Below are 22,952 nucleotides of genomic sequence, written 5' to 3'. Positions count from 1 at the left end.
ACCAATATTTTATTCCTTTAGAAAGAACTACCATGTGTCCCTCTCCCTTTCCTTCAGCCCAATTCTGTCTTTGGAACTGTAGTCACACTTTTGGCATTGTAGTGTAATATGGACCCATTTCCATAAAATCCTGGGGAGAAGGAAGAGAAGGGAGAGAAGGGAGAGAAGGAAGGGAGAGAAAGGAGAGAAGGGAGAGAAGGGAGAAGGGGAGCGATTGAGACATTGAGAAACATTTCAGGAGGTTGCACTTACACTCCAGCAGTTTTTCCAGAAATGAGGGAAGCAGTAGTTCTTATTTGTGTGGTGTCAAATTTAGACTGAAATTCCACAAGAATCTTTTCTTGACGTGAAGAATGCGAAATACATTGTAGGGAATGTATTCCGTATGATCCTTTGTTCTAGGTATGAGCTTTCCTTTTCCAAAAGTTTTTTCGGTTTCACTCAGGGAAAGGGGAAATTAATTTTATTTTGAAATGTTCTTAAAGGCGCCTTTCCAAGCATCTTCCACGGGAAAATATCACCATTCAACAGTGGTGTTTTCCAGTGAAATTCGAGTCTGATCTCCCCCCAGCCCCCCCCCCCCCCCCCACGGCTGTATACTTTGCAGGCCCCCAAATTTGTGCTTTCAGTCACCCTTAATCAAATAGCCAGAAACACCGTCTTTAGCCAACCCGCGTTTCCTGGGGCTAGAAATGCGCTCTGGTTAGATTATGTTCATTTGGAAGGCATTGCTGTTGCTAGTGTGCCTTAGAGGCACGGGAGGGCTCAGGAATTGACTGCAGGTCCGAGAGCCCCGGGTCCTTAATACGTTTCCAGGGGGATAATCACACTTTCTCCCAAGACCAAGACGCTCTGCTCTCCGTGCGAGGTGAGCGGCGGGAGCTAGCAGACCAGACTGTGATAGGAGTAGAGAATTTATGTGAGGGGCAGGGAGCAAAAGAGGGCACTTGGCTGGGTTCGGTCCCCAGGTCACCCTGGCTCAGGGATTTACACGAATTTATCATTACTATTAACAGCTACTTGGAGAGGGTTGTTTACCGCTTGAGTGAGTGACATGCTGACAGCAGAGCCCACTGGAGACCCAAGCCACGCCTTCTAGCCCCTCAGCTTCCCTTTTGCCCCCCAAACTAATTAATTCAGGGCCGCCTTCCTCCCAGACACTCCCATTGGCTCCCATCACATCCAATGAGAACCTTGTAACAGTTTCACCTGGCTCTCATTTCCCAAATAAACAAACAAACTGTCCCAAGACAGTGCCAGCTTTCCTCCTTGGCATCTCCCCAACTGATTGTGGTTCGCTCCCTCCAGCCAATAGAGCCTGAGCTGTGGCGCCCCCGCCTGGATCGGCTCACTGACCACTTTCTTCACCGCCCCTCCAGGCCTTCTCTGGCCCTTCTCTGCATTCCTGTACCCCTCCTTTAGAACCAGAGTGGCCAGAGGGCCCGTCTCCTCTCGTGGGTCCCCAGGTGGCCCACAGGTTCTAAGATTGACCTTGTCTCCTAGAGGGTCTAGGTAGGGTTGGCGGTGGGCCCGCCTCTCGGGACAGCAGCCCCCTCCATTGCACACTTCTCTCTAGTTGCTGTTCCAGGCGCCCCTCCACTGTGCTGGTGGCTGGAGCTGAGGCGGCTGCCGCGTGAGGCTGCGGTCACGTGTTGTTTTGCCCGCAGCTGTGCTCTGAGTGGAGTAGGCGGGGGCGCGGGCCGAGCGGGAGGGGGCTGGGGCGGGTGGACAGAGGTAGACGGCCTCTTTCCCCAGCCCTCCCTTCCTGAGGCTCCCCCCCCCCCCCCACTTCTTCGCTCACCTTAAAACATCGCGCATCACCATGGCGAGTTGCTCTTTCGCTCGCCACGGAGCAACAAGGAGACTGAGAGCTGCAGCCGCGGCTACGGCGGCAGCTCTAGCCGCAGTGGGGACCACCCCACTTCTATCCTCGGGAACCCTAACCGCACTCATTGGGACCGGGTCTTCTTGTCCGGGAGCCATGTGGCTTTCCTCTGCCACTGGCTCCCGGTCACACTCCGAGTCTGATGAAGAGGACCTCCCCGTCGGCGAGGAAGTCTGCAAACGCGGCTACCTGCGGAAGCAGAAGCATGGGCACAGGCGCTACTTCGTGCTCAAACTCGAGACCGCTGACGCCCCGGCTCGGCTGGAATACTACGAAAATGCCAGGAAGTTCCGGCACAGTGTCCGCGCCGCGGCCGCTGCAGCAGCCGCCGCTGCCTCAGGCGCCTCAGCCCCGGCGCTCATCCCGCCGCGGCGCGTGATCACCTTGTACCAGTGCTTCTCCGTGAGCCAGCGAGCCGATGCAAGGTACCGACATCTCATCGCTCTTTTCACCCAGGATGAGTACTTGGCTCTGGTGGCTGAAAACGAGTCGGAGCAAGAGAGCTGGTACTTGCTGCTCAGCCGCCTCATCCTCGAGAGCAAACGCCGCCGCTGCGGCACGCCCTGCGCGCAGCTGGATGGAGAGCCTGTCGCGCTGGCGGCCCCAGCGGCGGCGGAGCCACCATTCTACAAAGATGTGTGGCAGGTAATAGTCAAACCCAGGGGGCTGGGGCATAGAAAAGAGCTGAGCGGCGTGTTCCGGCTCTGTCTTACCGACGAGGAGGTTGTGTTTGTGAGGCTGAATACTGAGGTGGCCAGCGTGGTCGTCCAGCTCCTGAGTATCCGTCGCTGCGGACACTCTGAGCAGTATTTTTTCTTGGAAGTCGGCAGGTCCACCGTCATCGGTCCAGGGGAGCTCTGGATGCAGGTCGATGATTGTGTGGTGGCCCAAAATATGCATGAGCTCTTTTTGGAGAAGATGAAAGCCTTGTGTGCAGACGAATACCGAGCCCGCTGCCGCAGCTACAGCATCAGCATCGGGGCCCACCTGTTAAACCTGCTGTCCACTAGGAGGCACCAGGACACGATGCGGCTGGAGCCCGGAGGCTGGCTAAGAAGGTCCCGCTTTGAACAATTTTGCCACCTCAAGGCCATAGGTGACAGAGAACACAAGATGCTCCTCACCAGACACCCCGTGACACCCAGCGAGCCTGTGCCCCACTCCAGGCGAGGAAGACTGCACCTGCCCAGAGCGCGCAGGTCCAGGAGAACGATTTCTGTGCCAGCCAACTTTTTTCGACGCTTAGCACCCTGCCGGGTGCGTGCTCCGCAGACTGCAGAAGCCCCCAGCGACAGAGTTCGCCTGTTTTCTGAAGCGTCTAGTTCCGGTTCTGGCAACTCTGGGGAAGAAGGCAATCCTCAAGGCCAAGCGGGTCAGGAAGGAAACACAGGTGACTACATGCCCATGGACAATTGGGGCTCAGGAGGTGGCCAGGGCTCAAGTGGCCAGGGCTCCAGTAGCCAGAGCTCAGGAGGAAACCAGTGCTCAGGCAGGGGGCTGGGCTCCCGAGGGGTCCAGGGATGTAGTGGTGGCCAGGGTTCAAGCCGCCAGGGCTTAGGGAGCCAGGGAAAAGGAGGAAACCAATGCTCAGGAAATGGCCAGGGCCCCACGGGTGGGCACAGTTCCAGCAGTGGCCAGGGAGCCAGTGGTGGGCACGGCTCAGGTAGTGGCCAGGGACCAGGAGATGGCCATAATTCAGGTGGTGGCAAGAACTCTGGAGGGGGCAAAGGCTCAGGAAGTGGGAAAGACCCCGATGGCAATGGTGAATGGGCAAGATCTCTGAAGAAAAGATCCTACTTTGGCAAGTTAATTCAAAATAAGCAACAGGAAATGCCACCACCTCCACCACCTCCACCTCCGCCCCCTCCAGCTGGAGCAACTGGTGGAAAAGGGAAGTCTGGGGGAAGGTTCCGACTTTATTTTTCTGCTGACAGAGCAGCCACAAAAGAACGCAAAGAAGTCAAAGATACAGAGATCCTGGGAGGTGCATCTCAGGGTCCTCACAGAGCCAGAGCTTTTAATGAAGATGAGGACAATCCATACGTGCCAATGAGGCCAGGAGTGGCTGCCCCTCTGGAAAGCTCCAGTGATTACATGCCAATGGCTCCTCAAAACGTTTCTGCTTCAGTAAAGTATCACTCCCGATCCTCTTTTGAAGATTCAAGAGGGTACATGATGATGTTTCCCAGAGGGAACCCACCACCTGCCCCAATTCCTCCAACAGCATCTGATCCTTATAAAGAGGATAACTCTAAGGACAATGACAGTGATAGTGATTACATGTTTATGGCTCCTGGAGCTGGTGCAATTCCAAAAAAATCCCCAAATCCTCAGGGAGGCTCTTCCTCCAAAAGTTGGAGCTCCTACTTCTCTCTGCCAAAAACTTTTCAGAGCTCCCCATTGGGACAGAGTGACCACAGTGAGTATGTACCAATGTTCTCTGGAAAACTCCTGGGGAAGGGCCTAGTTAAAGAAGGGTCATCAATCAGGGGCCCCAAATATGCAGCTTCAAAGCCTTCAGTTGAGGGTTTTGAAGCTACCCTCCAGTCAGTCTCAAAACCTGGAGATGGGAGTTCAGCTCCAAAGCCTTCAGAATATGGGCCCGCTAAGGACCAGGCTAAGAGACCTAACCAACTTTCTTTTATTACAAAAGAAAATAAAATCGAGCCCAAAACACAAAAGCCCACATGTGAGCAGAGAGAGGCTGACAACTTTAGTGACTATGCCAACATTGACTTCACTAAAAGAAGCAGTGATACGCCAGCCCCCTTTACTCAAGGACTGCCACATTCTTGGGGCATAATTGCTAACCCCAGACAGTCAGCCTTTTCTCATTACATGAATATTGAGTTCAGAGTGCCATTTCGAAATGCAGCAAGTGTCCTCTCAAATCTTTTAAGAGCTATTTCAGGTACCAACCGCTTCTTTCTGGATGGTGCTAGGTGGCCACTTCTGCCTCTTCTTACCAGTGCTACAGGTAGCAATGCTAATGAGGAAGAGTGTGAGTACATTGAAGTGACATTCAACCCAGCAATGGCACCAGCCTTGACTTTTGGTGATCGTGCCATTCGTTATGATGCTGAAACAGGTCGAATCTATGTGGTCGACCCATTTTCTGAGTGCTGTATGGACATTTCTCTCTCCCCTAGCCGCTGCTCAGAACCACCACCTGTAGCTAGGCTGCTGCAGGAAGAAGGGCTAGAGAGAAGCAGCACACAAAGCCGTTCGCAAAGTATATTTGCATCCACCAGAGCTGCTGTCTCGGCTTTCCCTACCGACAGCCTGGAGAGACACCTCTACACCTCCCTAGGCTCCACCTCGGCTGTGGGCACTGAGCCCACCTTAGCTGTTGGCCCCGCTCTAGCCGCTGCCTCCGCCCTCTCGGCTGTCCCAGGCATGGGAGCAGCCGCAGCGGGCTTGGAGACTGCCTCTGGATTTAACTCTGCCTCTGCCTGCTGGTTCCAACCGGTTGCTAATGCTGCTAGTGCCCAAACAGTAAGGGGTGCCCACGTCGTTGCCGGTAGCTCCAACCCTAGAGCCCAAAACCCATCTTCAGACCTTGCCAGAGGTGAGAACGGGACTGGTGAGGCTGCTGCCGCAGCTGCTGCTCCCCCACCACCACCTCGCCACTGGTTGCCTAGGCGCCCCGAGCGAGAAGATTCTGATGAGGAAGACACATACGTGAGAATGGACTTCGCCGGACCTGAGGACAGAAAGTTCGACTCTCCCCAAAGAGGTTGGTAATTTTAGAATTAATTTTCCTAAAGTTCACGGTTAGTGCTTAATGAATTGACGCACTACTACATTATGGTGTTAGGGAAACGAAATCATTAGTTTAAGTTGTTGAAACTTCACTTCAGTGTTAATCCAACGACAAAGTAAAAATATATTTGTAAAGTGCTTTAAAGTTCCAAAGTGAGTTAATATTTCATTAGCTGCTGCCTATTTAGCATGGAAAATATAATTCAATTTTATGTATGAAATACCTTGTGATCTTTAAAAAAAACCAACACGTGTTTTAATCCAATTATTTCTTTATCTGAAAAGAACCAATTATCACTTAAGGATATGTAGTATGAGAGCGTTTTCAGATACTCTTCCCCCCTAATGCTTATTGATTTATGAAAATAGGACATCTTGGATTGAATCCCAAGAACTCATTTTCAAATCAAGTAAAGAGTGTTTTTTTTTTCTATAACTGCCCATTGTTAATTGCAGGAATTTTAATAAGAGCACAGAATATCAAGCAGTAGAAATCAATTGTTAGCATTTAAAAGTGGATGACTTTCTTCTCTGAACATTGCTTTTAAAAAAGCAATTATCCTTACGTTCATTTGCTGTGATTTACCAGGATGGTTAAATCTCAGTTGTTTCCATGAATATCTGGAAGGAACAAAGCATAAATATTCAAAACAACAGGTGATTAAAATAAGAGAGTATTTGGCTGTGGAATGTGTTTTTCCATTCAGAACAAATATCCAGAACATTTTGTGTGTTCTTTTTCTCTGTCACTGACAGGTAAGTCACCTTCCCTGTGCCTCATTTTCTTCATATAACTCTCCCCAAAGAGGGTATTGTGACAGCGTGATAATGGGTATGAATATTGTTTCGAAGGTTTAAAAAGCATTTAGAACATCTTCATTGATGTGTCTTCTGGGAAATCCAGGAACTCAAGATAATAAGGCTAGAGGAAGACCTGACCTTAGGGGCAGCCTACTGCAACAGTGGAAGAATTTTAAAGGATTCCTTTACCAAAGGAAGAATAAGCAAGAGTTGAAAATAAGACTTTGATTAAATCTACTGTGTACATTGTGCAGTATCGTTAGCAGTGTGTCTGGAGATATTCTCAAGAAATGATTTTAAAGGGTGAATGATGTTTCCATAGTCTCAAGTGCTTTCCCTCTTTAGTAGAATGTGCTTCTTTCCCAATGGAGGGAAGGGATGAATCCTAACAGTTTTCATTCCAGTAGTCAGTTTAGTGAAGATTTTTGCTTTGCTTGCTTTCTGGAATGCTTTTGTGATTGGAACTCTGCCCACTGTGCTTGATCAGGCAGAACAAGTTGGGGACTGATCACAACAGTCACCTAACAAGCTTCCTATTTAGTGCAGGTGTTGCCGCCCCCATCCCACCCCCCTGCCCTTTCTCTCCTCCTGCTTTAGAGAACTTGCCATACAAAAACTCATTTTCGGCATGGACACATTAAAGACTGATCATCAAAAGGACAAAAGAATGCTTTATCTTGGCAAAGAATTTCATTCAGATCTCCTTTAAATTGTGAGCCCTTCCCCCAACACAAATGCACACATGATCATCACTACTACTTAAACCATGCATTTAAAATATATAATTATATTTCCAATAATTTAATTCAGAGTATGCTTTTCTGAAACAGATCTACTTTAAAAGTACACCCCCAAATTGGTCTCAAGATATTGTTTGAGCCTAACTGCTGAAGACACCCGTAATGATATTGATGTAGGTATTTAATAGCTACCCGTGTCCCTGTAGTATCTTGGAAAGGAAGTTTACACAGAAGTTTGTCTATACTTTCCTATACTTTTTGTTTCAGCAAATATTCAAATTAGTGAAATCTTGTGTCTTAAATAAACCCTCACTTTCCAAGGATTATCCAGATTCAATTATCATTATTTTAGCATAAGTTACTGATTTATAAATAACTTCAATTGATTTTGTAGTTATTTTAATGATTTAATGGTCTCTATATGTGTTTTTCATTTGAGGAAATTCCTAACTGTATTGAGTGACTACAGCAAAGAGGCTGTATTTCTCAGGGAGGGCAGGGCTTAGATTGAAACAAGAGAATGTATGTGGAAGCACATATATTGGTAAAGCACTTCACCAATATATTTTATTTTGTTGTTGGATTAACACTGAAATGAACTTGCAACAATTTAAACTAATGATTTAGTTTCTTGTAAAAATGGTTGGTCCTGAGGATAATTCAAAGACATAATTAACTGAGCTATATAAAAGGAAGGATATAAAGAAAGAACTCACTGCAGGAATTGATTTGCTACCATTTTAATGTAAATTGATACTGGTGTGAAGTGTTAAGAAGGCTGGTTAATTATGATTCATTTTGACTAAGGCCATAGAGTAATTTTCACCCATTTTTGCTCTCTCTTCACCTTCTTATCAAACATTAAAACTATATTTAATGGTAGAAATCAAAATATATGCTCTGACAAAGAAATAAAGGCACAATGTTTATTAGCAGTTATGTCTCTCAAAAAGTGATTTTATTTTATGGCAAGTGCTTAAAATAGTGCCTGGCACAGAGTCAGTGTTGTACATGAATTATTATACAACTATTATTGTTGTTACTGTTATTAACTTTAGAAATACTGAGCTAAATTAAAGTTCTCTGTTCTCAAAACCTACTTTTCATTTTAGTCTTTACTTTCATTTAAATTGGTTTATATGGTTGTTTAGAGTTGGGATCTTTATAGCTGGAATGTGTTCAGAATGTAAGTTAGATGAAGTGAGACTATGTAAGGTAGTGAGATTGCTTACATGTCACACAAAATTAAAATATATCTCATTTCCCACAGTCACATAGCATATATGTAAGTATTTAAAAGCAATTTATTCAAGAAAATTGGAAAAAAAAAACACCCAGAAATATAACTTGGACTTGACTATTTATAAATGAAATAATTTAGCCGGGACCGGCTTGGGGACTGAAGGGACCCAGGTTCGATTCCGGTCAAGGGCATGTACCTTGGTTGCGGGCATATCCCCGGTAGGGGGTGTGCAAGAGGCAACTGATCGATGACTCTCTCTCTTCGATGTTTCTAACTCTCTATCTCTCTCCCTTCCTCTCTGTACAAAAATCAATAAAATATATTAAAAAATAATAAAAATATAAATGAAATAATTTAAAAAGTGTGAAGTGTTCACATTTTATAAGCATGGGTTATAAGCATTAGCATTTAAGAGGAGAATATCATTTCTTATATGGTGTAGTCAATCTCTTGACCCACATGTTCATTTTTGTCTTTTTATTGCTGCATCTGGTGCAGAATTTGAAATGACTTAAGTTGAAAAATTCACTGATTTTTTTCATTCTAGAGATAGGTGGATAAGGGCAGTTGTAGGAGGAATGAGAGAATTGGTCATCCAAAGTAGCAATGTTATGATAGCACTTGATATTCAAAAGCAAGAAAAAAATTGTATTAATTACCTTTTGACATTTTAGACACTGTTATTAGCATGATGGAAGTGTAAACTTCTTTTCCTGCACTACTACCAAATGATCTTGTCATAAATTAGAGGTGCTGAGAGCATATTGTTGTTTTTTTAAATATATTTTTATTGATTTCAGAGAGGGAGAGATAGAAGCATCAATGATTAGAGAGAATCATTGACCTGCTGCCTCCTGCACGCCCCACACTGAGGATCAAGCCTGCAACCGAGGCATGTGCCCTGACTGGGAATCGAATTGTGATCTCCTAGTTCATAGGTCAGCACTCAACCACTGAGCCACACCAGCCAGGCAGCACATTGTTTTTGTTGTATTGGACTTATTATTAATTAATAGAGTAAATTCCCCAGATAGCAGAGATTTCTCAGTCACCATTGATGAGTCACTTATTTAGGCAACATTCACCTGCCCCCCCCCAAAAAAAAAGAATTGGACAGTCGTTTGTTGTAGAGATATTTGACCTGTAACAATTAAAGAGGAATTCATTCAACTAATTTAAGTTATTGGCAATCATTATTCATTTGTATTCATTCTAAAAGAGATACTTACAAGGCAAAAATGTGGGCTATTAGCAAAACATCTTCTTTAAACAAGGACTAAGACTTTAATTGAGCACAGCAGAATATCAAACATGCAGAAAAACTCAAAGAAGACCTCTCTTGCTTTCTTTTCATTTTTTTAATTGCCAAGCATAAACTAAAATCCTCGAGTCATTGATAAGGAGCTCCTGTGGGGACAAATTCAGGCTTCTTAGTGTAACCTCCAATTTTTTTGTGTGTTGAAATAGATGAGGATAACCAATATTTGGGAGAAATATGGAATATTATATGTGATTTAAAAGGGACTGTTGTTAAATTATTAACTTTTGATTGAGGGACTGCTTTACAGTTGCACATCACCTTATAACTTGCAAAGCGCATTCACATTCATTATTTTATTGGGGAAAAGTAGGTACTGGAACTGAAGCTGGTGTTAAGAATTTTCCCATGAGCAAAGAGGTAAGTGGCAGAGCTTAAAATCAAACCCATACATATGGTTTCAAGCTCATTGGTTGACATAGCACACCACACTGTGGTTGAATCAGATGTTAAATATGTTCTTTTCCTATTTCCTTGAATTTGGAAGTTGCAATATTTTGGTAATTCATTCAGAGCATTATAACTGTGAACCATCTGCCAGAACTTGGGTAATTTTCATTTTATTGAAATGTTGTTGGCCATGGCTCTTAGAATAAAAGAATTTTATCTATGCTGAAATTCAATGTTTTAAATCTGATCTGAATAGGAGTTTGCTAATTTGTACCTCTAAAACACAAATAGTATGTGTATATATCTGGATCCCCTGGAAACATTGAAAGGAAGAAAAGTAAAATGAGGATGCATTCTGTAAATTTCCATTAATGATCATTTCCTTAATTGAAGTTGGGTATCTTTGATTTTCCTAGTAATTTATTGGCATTGCCAGTTATAACAAAACCCTCTTAATTTTATTTTCCATATGTATAAAATCTGACATTCTAATCTAAATCATCACAGTAGACAAAACAAGATAAAGTGAGAAGGCAGAATAAAAAGCACTGTAGAAATAAATGTTATTTGTTTAAAAAGTAAATTTGCTTTTGGCAGCTAAGCGAGTAGATTTTAGAAGCCTTGAAAATCAAATCCTCTCCTTGGGGCAGAAAAATCCTTATTTAATATTAAGTTCATTTTACTTAACGTCCTTTTAATGCTTTAAGAGTCTGTAAAAATAGCACAGACATTTTATTGGCAGTATTGGAAAGTAACTTTTGTCAAATGCTTGATTAAAGCCTACAGTATGTTTTGGTTAAGAATTGCTACTAGGCCCTTAGATGTTGAGGATCATTTATTGGAAAACATTGCTAGGTCCTGAGTGAGAAATGAGAGATTTAAAACGTCACCTTGTACAATAATAAATTAATGTATTACAACATACACAGGTTTTACCACACTATTAGATTGCTAATATTAAAGCTATTGATAAAGTTGTCAAGATAATGTGCTTGCCATATGAACTAAAAATATATTATTTAGCAATTCTACATTGGTTAAGGTTATGCAGTTATAGGTTTTACATTTACATCTTTTGGCAATGTAGGCTGAACATGAGAAATAGGTATTTTTAAAGAAACTCAGTTTTGCCTCTCAGCATAACCATTATTAGTTGTCTCATTTTTGGTTCTCATAAGTGTATTTCTAGTAGCACATGATCTCACTCATGTGACATCATGAACAATATAGACTGATGAACAAGAACAGATCAGACTGTCAGACCTCAGAGGGAAGGTAGGGAAGAATGGGGATAAGGGGGAGAGATCAACCAAAGGACTTGCGTGCATGCATATGAGCCTAACCAGTGGTCATGGGCAACAGGGGGGTGGGGGCATGTGTGGGGAGGGGTTTAGGATGAGAATGGGGGGATGAGGACAAATATGTGATACCTTAATCAATAAAAAAATTAAAAAATATAAAATTTAGACATATATCCTATTTTAGATTTGTCTTCATTTTAAGAGTACCTCTCTTAAGACTTAAATTCCTTTTAGAATTAGTGGAAAATATGTATTTAGGTAGTTACTTAGTAAAGTGAAAAAGTGCAATTTTCTCCTAACTTTCTGACACCTCTTTCTTTTTGGTTAGGGTTTCATTGGTTATATTACGTCTTAACCTCATGTGCCCTTTGCTGACCTTGTGTCCCTAATTTCAGGGTAACATGTCCCTTCCTAGTCTCTGTCTGGCAGAAAGCACAATGACCAATCAGAGAGTCCCACAGGGCCCATAGAAGATTTATTCCCCTAGGTATTGCTTGCTTCTAGTCCACAGCCTGCTTAGCTTATAGGAACAACCTTCTTTGCAGGGCCCTTTGTTCTGCTGGTCTAAGGCTGTGCTGTCTGCTCTACTCTCACTTGCTGCCACCAAGGATGTCGGGGAGAGTGTTTAAAGATATTTTCATGATTTAAACCAATATTTGGGAGAAATATGGAATATTATATGTGATTCAGTATAACAAGAAGGTCTGGCTAGCATCAAACAATAAGTTTGATGCTAGCCAGACCTTCTTGTTATACTGAATACTTAATTCCTCATACATTGTAGTCATTTTAGCTATTTTTCACAATTTATATAATTTGCTTCTATATGATTACTAATTTTCTACTTTTTAGACTTGAAATATAGAATAGCAATGAAGTCTCTGCTTCTAAATTCACCTTGAAAATTATTCACATGTGCACCCAAGGTGCTTGAGAGAATAACCAGTGAGTGCAATTTTTAAGTCCTGCTTTTTAATACGCTGTGCATCCAGCCTTGAAGGCATAACAACACTGCCCTCACACTCAGAGACCCAACCTTGCCCCCTTGAAGAAATCTTTATTGTGGCTGAAGTTCTTACTACAGTTTCCTTTCATTGCTACCTTGCCCAAATTATTTCAGCAGCTTGAGTTTTGGGGATACTATTCCTATTATCATAGCCAGAAGATATATTTTCCTGGAGTCTCAAATTGAGCTCTGCTGGCATGGCTCAGTGATTGAGCATTGACCTATGAACCAGAAGTCACAGTTTGAATCCCAGTCATGATTCTCTCTCATCATTGTTGTTTATATCTAACTTTCCCTCTCCCTTCTTCTCGGAAATGAATAAAAATATATTTCAAAGAAATAAACTTCAAATATTCTTTCCACAGAAATTACATTAGAAGTACTGGTTGGGCATAGTCAAAATAGTTTCTCTTATTAGTTCAGGAACTGCATAGGTTTAATATAGGCATGTGTAGACGAATCTATGAACCTATACACCATTTATTTATAACATTGTTTCTGTGAGATAATTTATTCTGAGTGTCAGCTAAACAGTGGAGTTTGGAATATGTCTCTTTTGTAAATTGGAAATGGCCTATATTAGAATTCTAGTAACTTGCATTCTTTAAGTCTGCAGTAACTAGGCAGCAGAGTGAAATAGCAAAATGGTGTGATGGGAGGTAGTAGAAAATCTGACTTGGGATGAAAATCCTGGGGCTGATCCCCAACTAGTTGGTATCCAGATAATCAAGACTGGAATGAACATGCATATGTGGTCTATAGTCTAGTGAAGGGCAGGTGTGAAACAATTGAGATGACCTTTGAGAAGATAGAATTTTGCAAGCATCATCCATTTCCCTTATAGATTCTGTTGACAAACCTGTCATCATACTGTTGCCACCATGGGGAGAAGCATATCTGATGTTCTGATCTATGAAGGAGATAATAGGCTGGTATGATTGGCATTGGAAACATTAGCAACAATTATTGCTAGCATTCACTCTTGAAAGGCAGCACTTAAGTTTTTATCAGGTCTTAAGGAATCATCCTCCTATGCATTTATTTACAAGGCACAAAAAAGTGTGATTATCTGTTCTTATTTGAAAAAAATAAACTATATTTAGGACAGAGGCAATGCTGGACTAATAATATAATTACATTAGTATAGATTCATGTTTGGGATATATGCTTCAATTTCTCTTAATGTTCTTCCATTTATTTGCCTTCAGACACTTTATTTGATAGTCCCTGTTTGTGTGGTTATGAGTGTTTTGAAATGATAGCATGTGGATTAATAAACAGTGAGGAATTTCAGAACTTGAAAAATATTTTTGAGGTCTAGGAAAGTTTGAGTTGAAAAGATAACTAAGACAACTATATTGGGAAGAGTGGAAAAAGGATATATTGTTATAGTTTTGGCTTTCTATGAGCAGGGGAATCATTGCTGTTTTGGACTTCAAACTAATAGAGGCATGTTTATGATTTATATAAAGATGTCTGGAGTGTCCTGGAAAACTGCCTGTTTGGCTTACTTTACAAATTTCCAGGAATATTGAAGTTATGTGTGTTTTATTAGTATATTAAAGAGTAATGTTCATTTTATTATATTATTATACAATTGAAATATGAAAGTTTACTTCATTTGTTTTTGAGAAGATAATGATACCTGCCAGGTTTTAGGGGTAGAAGTAGGAAAATGTTTTGACCATTCAGAGTCCATTGAGGTTTTCTCTCCTACAGAGAAGAATTACTTGAAGAGGATACAATCAATTAAAAGGGATACAATTAACTGGTCATTAAAATGATCTTTGCTTAATAAAAAAGTAAGAATACCAATAAGGTCATTCTTTATAATATGTCAATATCAAGTGGAAATAATAATGAAAACCAGGCCAGATTATTAAAAGAATCACCATTTACCTATCAAGTGGTGAAATGATATCAAAATGAACAGAAGGCATAACTAAGATATGCTTGTCAGCCCTTTCATACTCATTTTGCAGACTGCTCCAGAATTGCTTACCTTTGCCACCTAGCAAGCTTCTGAGTTACTTCCTTATTCTGTTCTTTGCAATGTTTACAGGTAATGTAAACTTATTTTAATATTGGTCTAAGTAAAACAGGATTATAAAGATAAACCTGTGGCTCAAGTTTTCATAAAAGAAATTAAATTACGTTTGGATTATCTAATTTTGGATAGTATTCTTCTTTTCTACTAGCATGGTTAATCAAGAGTTGACAAGTATAATTTGTAAAGTATATTTGAAACCACATATTATTTGATAGGTTTTAGTATGTTATCAAGCATTCACTCAATTTTGGTTTAGGTGTTATTGGAAAGCAATTGAAATATGAACCAAATTTTTAGTAGAGCCTCCGTCATTAAAAAATAAAAATGAAAAAGAAAAACAACTCTGATAACAAATATCCCTAATTTCAGGATTAGTAAAATATTGTTGAGGTAGTTATATAGAACTTAATTCATATATTTCTGGAGAAAACATACATGAAATATAGTGTATTGTATTGGTTAGTGAGAAATCCTCTTTAAAGCACACACATTGTGCTATATAATGTGAATATATCTTTTATAATAAAACAAAGTAGCAAACAAAATTAGGTGAAATGCCTTATAGGATCTGCAAAATTCTGTAATATTAGTCTTGAATCATCTATATCTATCACAGACATGTTTCATCTTGTGTAAACTTGATTGATATATAGAGTCTACAGTTTCTGAAGCCTACCGCTGACAGCAAAGCTTAATATCTTTACTAATCTAGGTCATTTATTTTTTTAAAACATTTTAATATGAAGGAATGGCTCTTTATAATGAATTATGACTATTAATCACAAGTAAGCGAGAGGGAAATGGAGACCTTTGATGCTACATTCAGCTGCAAGTCTGTTACATGTTTAAAACCTCGGATAAAAAATGAATAGTTAAAATGTATACTGTTGGTTTAATACAAGATCTTGTACTCAAAGCCTACTTTGGAGAATGCTTTCTGTGGATTCTGTTAGGTTGGCTGTAATGAAATAGACTATTTAGTACTTTGATGTGATCTGATCTTAAAGTAATACTAGCATCCCATAATAAATTTGCTGACTGTTTATTCCCATCTTCTCCAGTACATTGCTTTCTTCAATATACCAGATCCCCTTCCTCTATACCACTCCCAGCTATGCACCCTTTCAAGAAGCATAAGTCCAGGAGAGTAATACCAGAACTTCTTTTTATTAGACAGATCTAGATTTCTGGAAAATCTTGTTTGCAGGTGTGACTTTGCTCTTTCAAAAGAAATTCAGTGATTGAGTCTAGATACCATCACCAGGGCTGTGCTTAAATTATTTGACATGTGCCATATAATCAAGTGAAGACATTATCAAGTATGAAGGATAAGCATGTCAAACTCGAGGTCCATGGGTGGCATGTGCCCTACAATGAATATTTTCATGGCCCAGCCAATATAACCGTATGTAAGAAACATTTGAATAAAAATTTCATTGCTTAATTTTTACAAAATCCTGTTATACATTATTATCAATAATGAACTACAATGTTCGGTAATGACTCATTACTATAATCATGTTGCACTTATTTTCCTTATGCGCCTTACACACAGGCACACCATTTCTCTCCACTAATACTAGCAACGAATATTTTAGCAGCTGATTGCCACATCATTAGTCTTGGACTGACTTGTTTGGTGCACGCAACAGGAAATATTTCGCTTTCGGAGAGTAAGAAAAATAAGTTTATTTGTTTAGTTATTCAGTGTCTGGTAAGTTAATATTCAAGAAAAATACTAATTTTTATTAAAGTGTTCTATAATGTTATGTTAACTATGATTCATTTATTTCAGCCCTTTGCATTCAGTATGTCTCTATGGAAATGAAATGAAAAATGAAAACTTTTTTTTTTTTGCAGCTCACATAAACTTAAACCTTGTTTATTTGGCCCGGGTTAGCTTTTGAGTTTGACATGGTTGATGTAGGATAAGAAGAAAAAATATCTTTGCCCAATGCCTCGCTCACTTGATAGCCCAGCAAAAAGGAAATATAAAAGTGCGTGCATGCGTGTACAAAGCTGCTATGTAACAGAAATATCAGAGTGGCAGCTTAGGGATAAAAGTAATAATTGACCTTGTGTCTTTGCTGGGCTTGTGTTGGTGTTTGTCACAGGCAGTCAGCAAGTCCATGCCAAGACAGTCTTCTCAGTATGGCTCTCAAAAACTAGCAGGTCAGCGCTAGCCGGTTTGCTCAGTGGATAGAGCGTCAGCCTGTGGACTGAAGGGTCCTAGATTCAGTTCTGGTCAAGGGCACCTGTCTGGATTGCATTGATATTTCTATTTCCCCCTCTCCCTTCTTCTCTGAAAATCAATAACAATATATTTAAAAAGCTACTAGTTCAATTTTTATTTTGTTTTGTGTTGAAACAGGGTGGGGGTGAGTACACTTCATACTTAAATTATGCAACTATCTTTTGTTTTGTCATCTTTTTTCCTAGAGTGATAACAGCGTCACAAAAATATATTTTAGAAGAAAAGTGATGTTTATGGAGTTTCATCTTTGCCTACTCCAGATCTGCCTAAAAGAAAGAAAATTCAGAGGCTTCTGAATAGAAAGCAACCAGAATTTCTAAAAGTCTATGAGTGGATGCTGGCAGTTGAATGATCGTAACACAGATCATTCATACTGCTGCTGTATGGATCCCATGAATTTTGAATTAAGATATTTACACTGTATTTTGCTTTTGTTTTCTGGTTTTCTTCCCTAATCTGTCTCTTTGAAAGAAGGTGAATACTGTAAAAGTGAGCATCTTATAACTCTTTTCCCTCTCTACAAAAATGTAATTTACATGTGTATAAATGTGGCCAATATAAATTTTACTGATCTATAATACTTAGATTTAGTTTCGAAATTGAACATTTTTTTAAACAATAGCAGATAAAGAAAAGTTATGTTCATGAGAATGTAAGTATGATCTGGATTTTTTTTCTGCATAGTATAAAGAAAAAAAACATTTCTTGATTAAATAATTAAATGTTAACTAAAGTGTTATCTTGATTGAATACTTCCAATATTTTAAAGGCAGTACAAAAAGGCAGATTACCTCAGATTTTGCCCATTAGCAAAAGTGCAAGATTCTATCCACATTTAATATCAATTAAACTAATATCCTGGTTTAGGATTTCCAACATTGTAAATGCAGAACTGAGGAACAGATGATCTCTTGCTCACTTACAACACTACTGTGATGTTCTGCTTGCAAATTGAGCATTTCCAAAACCATATTTTTTCCCCCATTTTGAAATATATACTTCCCCCTAAAATAAGTAAAGTTCTCCAAAAACCTCTGACAAAGCCCCTCTCTACCTCCCCACTTTTCACCATCCATTCCTCCCCTCTTTCTGACTCTCTTCTTGACACACGCACTCCCTCCTATGCCCAGGGCTCCTATAAATAGATCAGTTTCTCATATTCAAGAAATTAGTACATATGTGTCAAACAATATTCTGACTTAAGCAAAAAGAACCTCTTATAAGGCTTTGTTTCCCTTTGGACAATTAGCCTATGTAAGATGTATCAAATTAAAAAAAAATCAGGGCAAGCTACCTCTTTCTGTGTTTGCTTGCCTCTGATAGAAACTGAATTAAGATTTTAGGAACCTGGACCTTTGAGATCAGGACACTAACAGGTGGTGTTCACAGAGGATAGGTACAAAGGTCTTGAAGCTTGCTTAGAGCTTTGCCAGTTGGTGGCAGGCAATTTATGACTTGTACCATCACTGGCAAACCTCATCATCCTACAGGTGGGTGTGAGTTTCTGTAGGAGTGCTAGTGTGTGTGTGTGCATGTGTGTGTGTGTGTGTGTGTGTGTGTGTGTGTGTGTGTACATGCCCTTGTGTACCTGTGTACATGTGACTATAGATGCATCTGTTGTTTGTACTCTATTAAAGCAATTGCTTTGCATTGAATGTGCAACTTTGAAGTCGTGTAATATTTTCTTAAAGTTTTTGCCACTTGATGTCTTTTAACGTGTGCTTCTATTATTTTTCCTTGCCTACCAACGAAAGGGATAGAGCGGGGGTGGGGTGGGGATTTCTTATTTCCCATGTGAATGACACCGAGGAGAAAATATGGCTGCAGAACCAATCACTACTCCAGTTACTGGTCACTGCTAAGGCATCAATTTCCTCAGCTCCTTTTGACTCTTCTCTTTTTCCAATCTAATTAAATAATGCAGTGTGGCTTTTGTTCATTATTATAATAATGCAGTCTTTTAGGCAGCTGTTTTTCAAGCCGTCTGCCACCATTTTATTTTCAAGTAAGTTAAGTCGTAATCATTCACAATGGTGAAAAAAAAGATTATTTGGGGGAAATGCTATATATCTTTATTTGCTCATTAGGCCCAGGGGCTGCCAGCAAACAGAGTGCGGTGCTGCACAAATGTAACACTTGCTGAATAAATAAATGGGAAACCTCATACAACAGAACATACAAATAGAAACAGGTACAAATAGTCATAGGTACAGCATAACAAATATGCAATCTTTTGGACACTACTTCTTAGTTTACAGACCCAACTAATTTATTCAGTATTGTGCTGGAAGAATCTTTTTAGAACTTACCTTCAAGTTTCAAGTTTATGCTGCTGTTAAGAAATATCAATGATGGAACGATTTTTTTTGTGCAACCTCTACATTTAATTTGGTATCAGCCATAGTCACTTGGTCAGTAAAACATAAAACTTTACAGTTCCAATAATTTCATTTGCTATTTCTGCTTCACAGACCTGCTTTGAGTTGCTCTGGCTTTGTCTTCCTTTGTAAATACTCTTATACTCTCTTTTCTTTGTATCCTGTTTGCAGTTTTGGAAGACAACATTGCAACTCTGTATAGTGTTTATATATATATATATGTGGGACTTGCCTTTCCATTGAGCTACTCAAAATAAATGTGTTCATGAAAGTGACTTGTGTGCAGACTCATTTTTTTTTAGCATTGTCTCCATTACTATAAATATATATTTCTGCTCTGTGGTGGAACTGTCTGCATTTTTTTTTTCAGATTAAAGCACTTTGGATAATTTGGGGTTTGGGTAAAAGACACTATGTCTAGAAATGAAGTTTTTAAATAGAGTTAACATCAACTCTTGATACTTCAAATATGGAGGTGATACTAGTAGAACTTACTTGATTTTTTTTTTATCATTCATGATAATGTATGAATCCTGTTTTGAAGTGACTATATGAGGTTAAGGCAATCATTTACAATTTTCTTTTGTCTCATTTCCTTGCCACTTAATCTTGTTCTTCACATAACTCTCTTTTAGTTTACTTATTTTTAACCAAAGGGAAGTCAAATATGGGAAATATACCAATGAACAGACACAATTTTTGCATTAATAGAATATAAAAAGATGGATGAATTGGATATCAAGACTATATATATTAGCAAATTATATTGTTAGCCTTATATAAAAAACACACCCTAAGATTTAAAGGAAATGCTAGAAAAATAATTGCTTCCATGCTTCTTTATCACCCTTGCCATACAGAAAGGCAGTGAAAGCAAATATAATTTTGTGACCAGTTATTGTTAGTGGGTGATGGGAAGGGACCTGGGGAGTGAGAAGGGCCACAGGGTAGGGAGGCAGTAACTATATCGTGCATAATCCATAAGCTACAAGGAGTACCTATCTACAGATAACTGAGTTTGTTGTGTAGTTTGACCTTATTTGATGCACACAAGAAGTGTGTAAAATAATATCAAAATGGGAAGGTGTAATTAAACTTTCTTTAATATGAAAAACTGTCCACAACCACAGAGCTAATTTAGAATCTATATATTTATGTATATGTGTATATCTATAAATATCTATAATCTATATATCTATATCTATCTATATCTATCTATCTATCTATCTATCTATATCTTTACACACACACACACACACACACACACACACACACAGTCATACAGTTGACCTATCAACAACATCAACATGTGTTAGGGGCACCAATGCCCAGGAAGTTGAAAATGCATGTATACTCTTCTAAAACTTAAGTACTGTTGACTGTAAGCCTTACCAATAACAGACCATTGATTAACATACCTTTTGTATGGTATATGTATTATACATTTTTTTAAATTTCTCTTTATTTTTTAAAGTATCAAAGATGTCCCCTTTGTTGCCGAGACCGGTTTGGCTCAGTGGATAGAGCATTGGTCTGCAGACTGAAGGGTCCTGGGTTCGATTCCGGTCAAGGGCATGTGCCTTGGTTGCAGATACATCCCCAGTAGGGGGTGTGCAAGAGGCAGCTGATCAATGATTCTCTCTCATCGATGTTTCTAGCTCTCTTCCCTCTCTCTTCCTCTCTGTAAAAAATCAATAAAATATATTTTTTTTAAAAAAGATGTCCCCTTTGTTTGTTTTCTCATTGACCCCCTCCACCCTGCACCCACTCCTCCCAGGCCTTCACTACTGTATTGTCTATGTCCATGGGCTATGCACATATAAGTTCCCCAGTTAATCACTTCCCACTCACCCCCTTTCCTTGCCTTCCCTCTGAAGTTCATCAGTCTGTTCCATGCTTCTATGTCTCTGGATATGTTTTGCTCATTAGTTTACTTGGTTCATTAGATTCCACATATCAGTGAGATCATGTGATACTTATCTTTCTCTGACTGGCTTATTGCTCTTAGCATAATGCTCTCCAGGTATATTAGTGATGTTGCAAATGGTAAGAGTGATTTCTTTTTTATAGCTGTGTAACATTCCATTGTGTAACCTGCCATAGTTTTTATTATTATTTTTTATCCACTCATCTGATGGGCACTTAGGCTGTTTCCAATTCTTAGCTAATGTAAATTGTGCTGCTACAAACATAGGGGTGCATGATACGTGCTTTAGGTTTCTTAGGATATATTCTAGATGTGGGCTTACTGGGAAGTCCACTTTTAATTTTTTGGAAACTCCCTGTATTCCACAGTGGCTGCACCAGTCTGCATTCCCACTATTAGTGTATGAGGGTTCCCTTTTCTCCACATCCTCACCAACATATTAGTTGATTTTTTGATGATACCCAATCCGACAGGTGTGAGGCGATACCTCATCATCATTTTAACTTGTATCTCTTGGATGATTAATGACTTCAAGCATTTTTTCATATGTCTCTTAGCCTTATGTATATCCATTTTTTGAGAAGTGTCTACTTAGGTCCTTTCCCCATTTTTCAATTGGATTGTTTTCTTCCTTTTTAAATGCTGTATGAGTTACTTATATATTTTGGAAATTAACTCTTCTTTTAAAAAATATATTTTATTGATTATTTTACAGAGAGGAAGAGAGGGGGATAGAGTTAGAAGCATCGATGAGAGAGAATCATCGATCAGCTGCCTCTTGCACACCCCCTACTGGGGATGTGCCTGGAACCAAGGTACATGCATTTGACCAGAATCGAACCCGGGACCTTTCAGTCCGCAGGCCGAAGCTCTGTCCACTGAGCCAAACCGGTTTCGGCGGAAATTAACTCTTTATTAGATGTATCATTGGCAAATACGTCTTCCCATGCAGTAAGCTCTCTTTTCATTTTGTTGATGATTTATTTTGCTGTGCAGAAGCCTTTTATTTTGATGTAATCTCATTTGTTTATTTTCTCCTTAGTTTCCTTTGCCCTAGGAGATATATTGTTTTTTTAAAAAAATATAACAGATGTCTGAGATTTTGGTGCCTATGGTTTCTTTTAGGATTTTTATGATTTCACGATTTACATTTAAGTCTTAGGTCCATTTTGAGTTTATTCTTGTATGGTGTAAGTTTATGGTCTAGTTTCATTTTTTCACATGTACCTACCCGTCCAATTTCCCCAAAATAATTTATTGAAGACACTGTCTTTACTACTCCATTGTATGCTCTTGCCTTCTTTGTCAAGGTATATGTATTATATATATTATTCTTACAATGAAGAAAGAGAAAGGAAAATATCATTAGAAAACATAAGGAAGATCAATTGTACCTATAGTATTTATTGGAACAGTTTATGTATTTTTGAATCCATGGACTCACCCAGTTCAAACCCGTGCTGCTCAGTGGTCAAGTAATTATATGTATGTAACTCATCCTACTTCAAGGGAGGCAATCTTTATTTGGCAGGGCATAGACCAAATATATTTTATTCACCCCAATCAGCCCCTCAGAGACAGATAGGTGCATCTGGCTTTATCAGTTTATATGATCTTTTTATACTCATTTGGTGATTTTCATCTTAATAGGATTTGAATACCTAGAACAGCAAGGGTAGTGTGGCTGCTTCAACATTCACCGGAACTCACTAGCTGGAAAGATTTACATTGAAGAGTGCATGAACAGAATCTATCAGACAACTGTCAAACCTCAGAGGGAAGTGAGGGGAGGGCGGGGGTAAGGGAAGAGATCAATCAAAGGACTTGTATGCATGCATATAAGTCTATCCAATGGACACAGACACCAGGGGGGGGGTGAGGGCATGAGTGAGGGGAT

At 39.8% G+C, this 22,952-nt stretch overlaps 1 protein-coding gene across 1 annotated transcript; it reads left to right on the top strand.

The window, feature by feature from the left end:
* Positions 1 to 1,802: 1,802 nt before the first annotated feature.
* IRS4 (insulin receptor substrate 4) lies at positions 1,803 to 5,629 on the top strand. The gene has a single exon (XM_036460792.2). It carries the CDS (start codon positions 1,823 to 1,825, stop codon positions 5,627 to 5,629), a length of 3,807 nt encoding a protein of 1,268 aa, XP_036316685.2. The 5' UTR covers positions 1,803 to 1,822.
* Positions 5,630 to 22,952: the final 17,323 nt, after the last annotated feature.

Source organism: Pipistrellus kuhlii, unplaced genomic scaffold (assembly GCF_014108245.1).
Source record: "Pipistrellus kuhlii isolate mPipKuh1 unplaced genomic scaffold, mPipKuh1.p scaffold_m20_p_33, whole genome shotgun sequence".
NCBI classification, from domain to species: domain Eukaryota; kingdom Metazoa; phylum Chordata; class Mammalia; order Chiroptera; family Vespertilionidae; genus Pipistrellus; species Pipistrellus kuhlii.
Note: the sequence above shows the minus strand (reverse complement) of the source record. Positions and strands in the feature narration are given on the sequence as shown.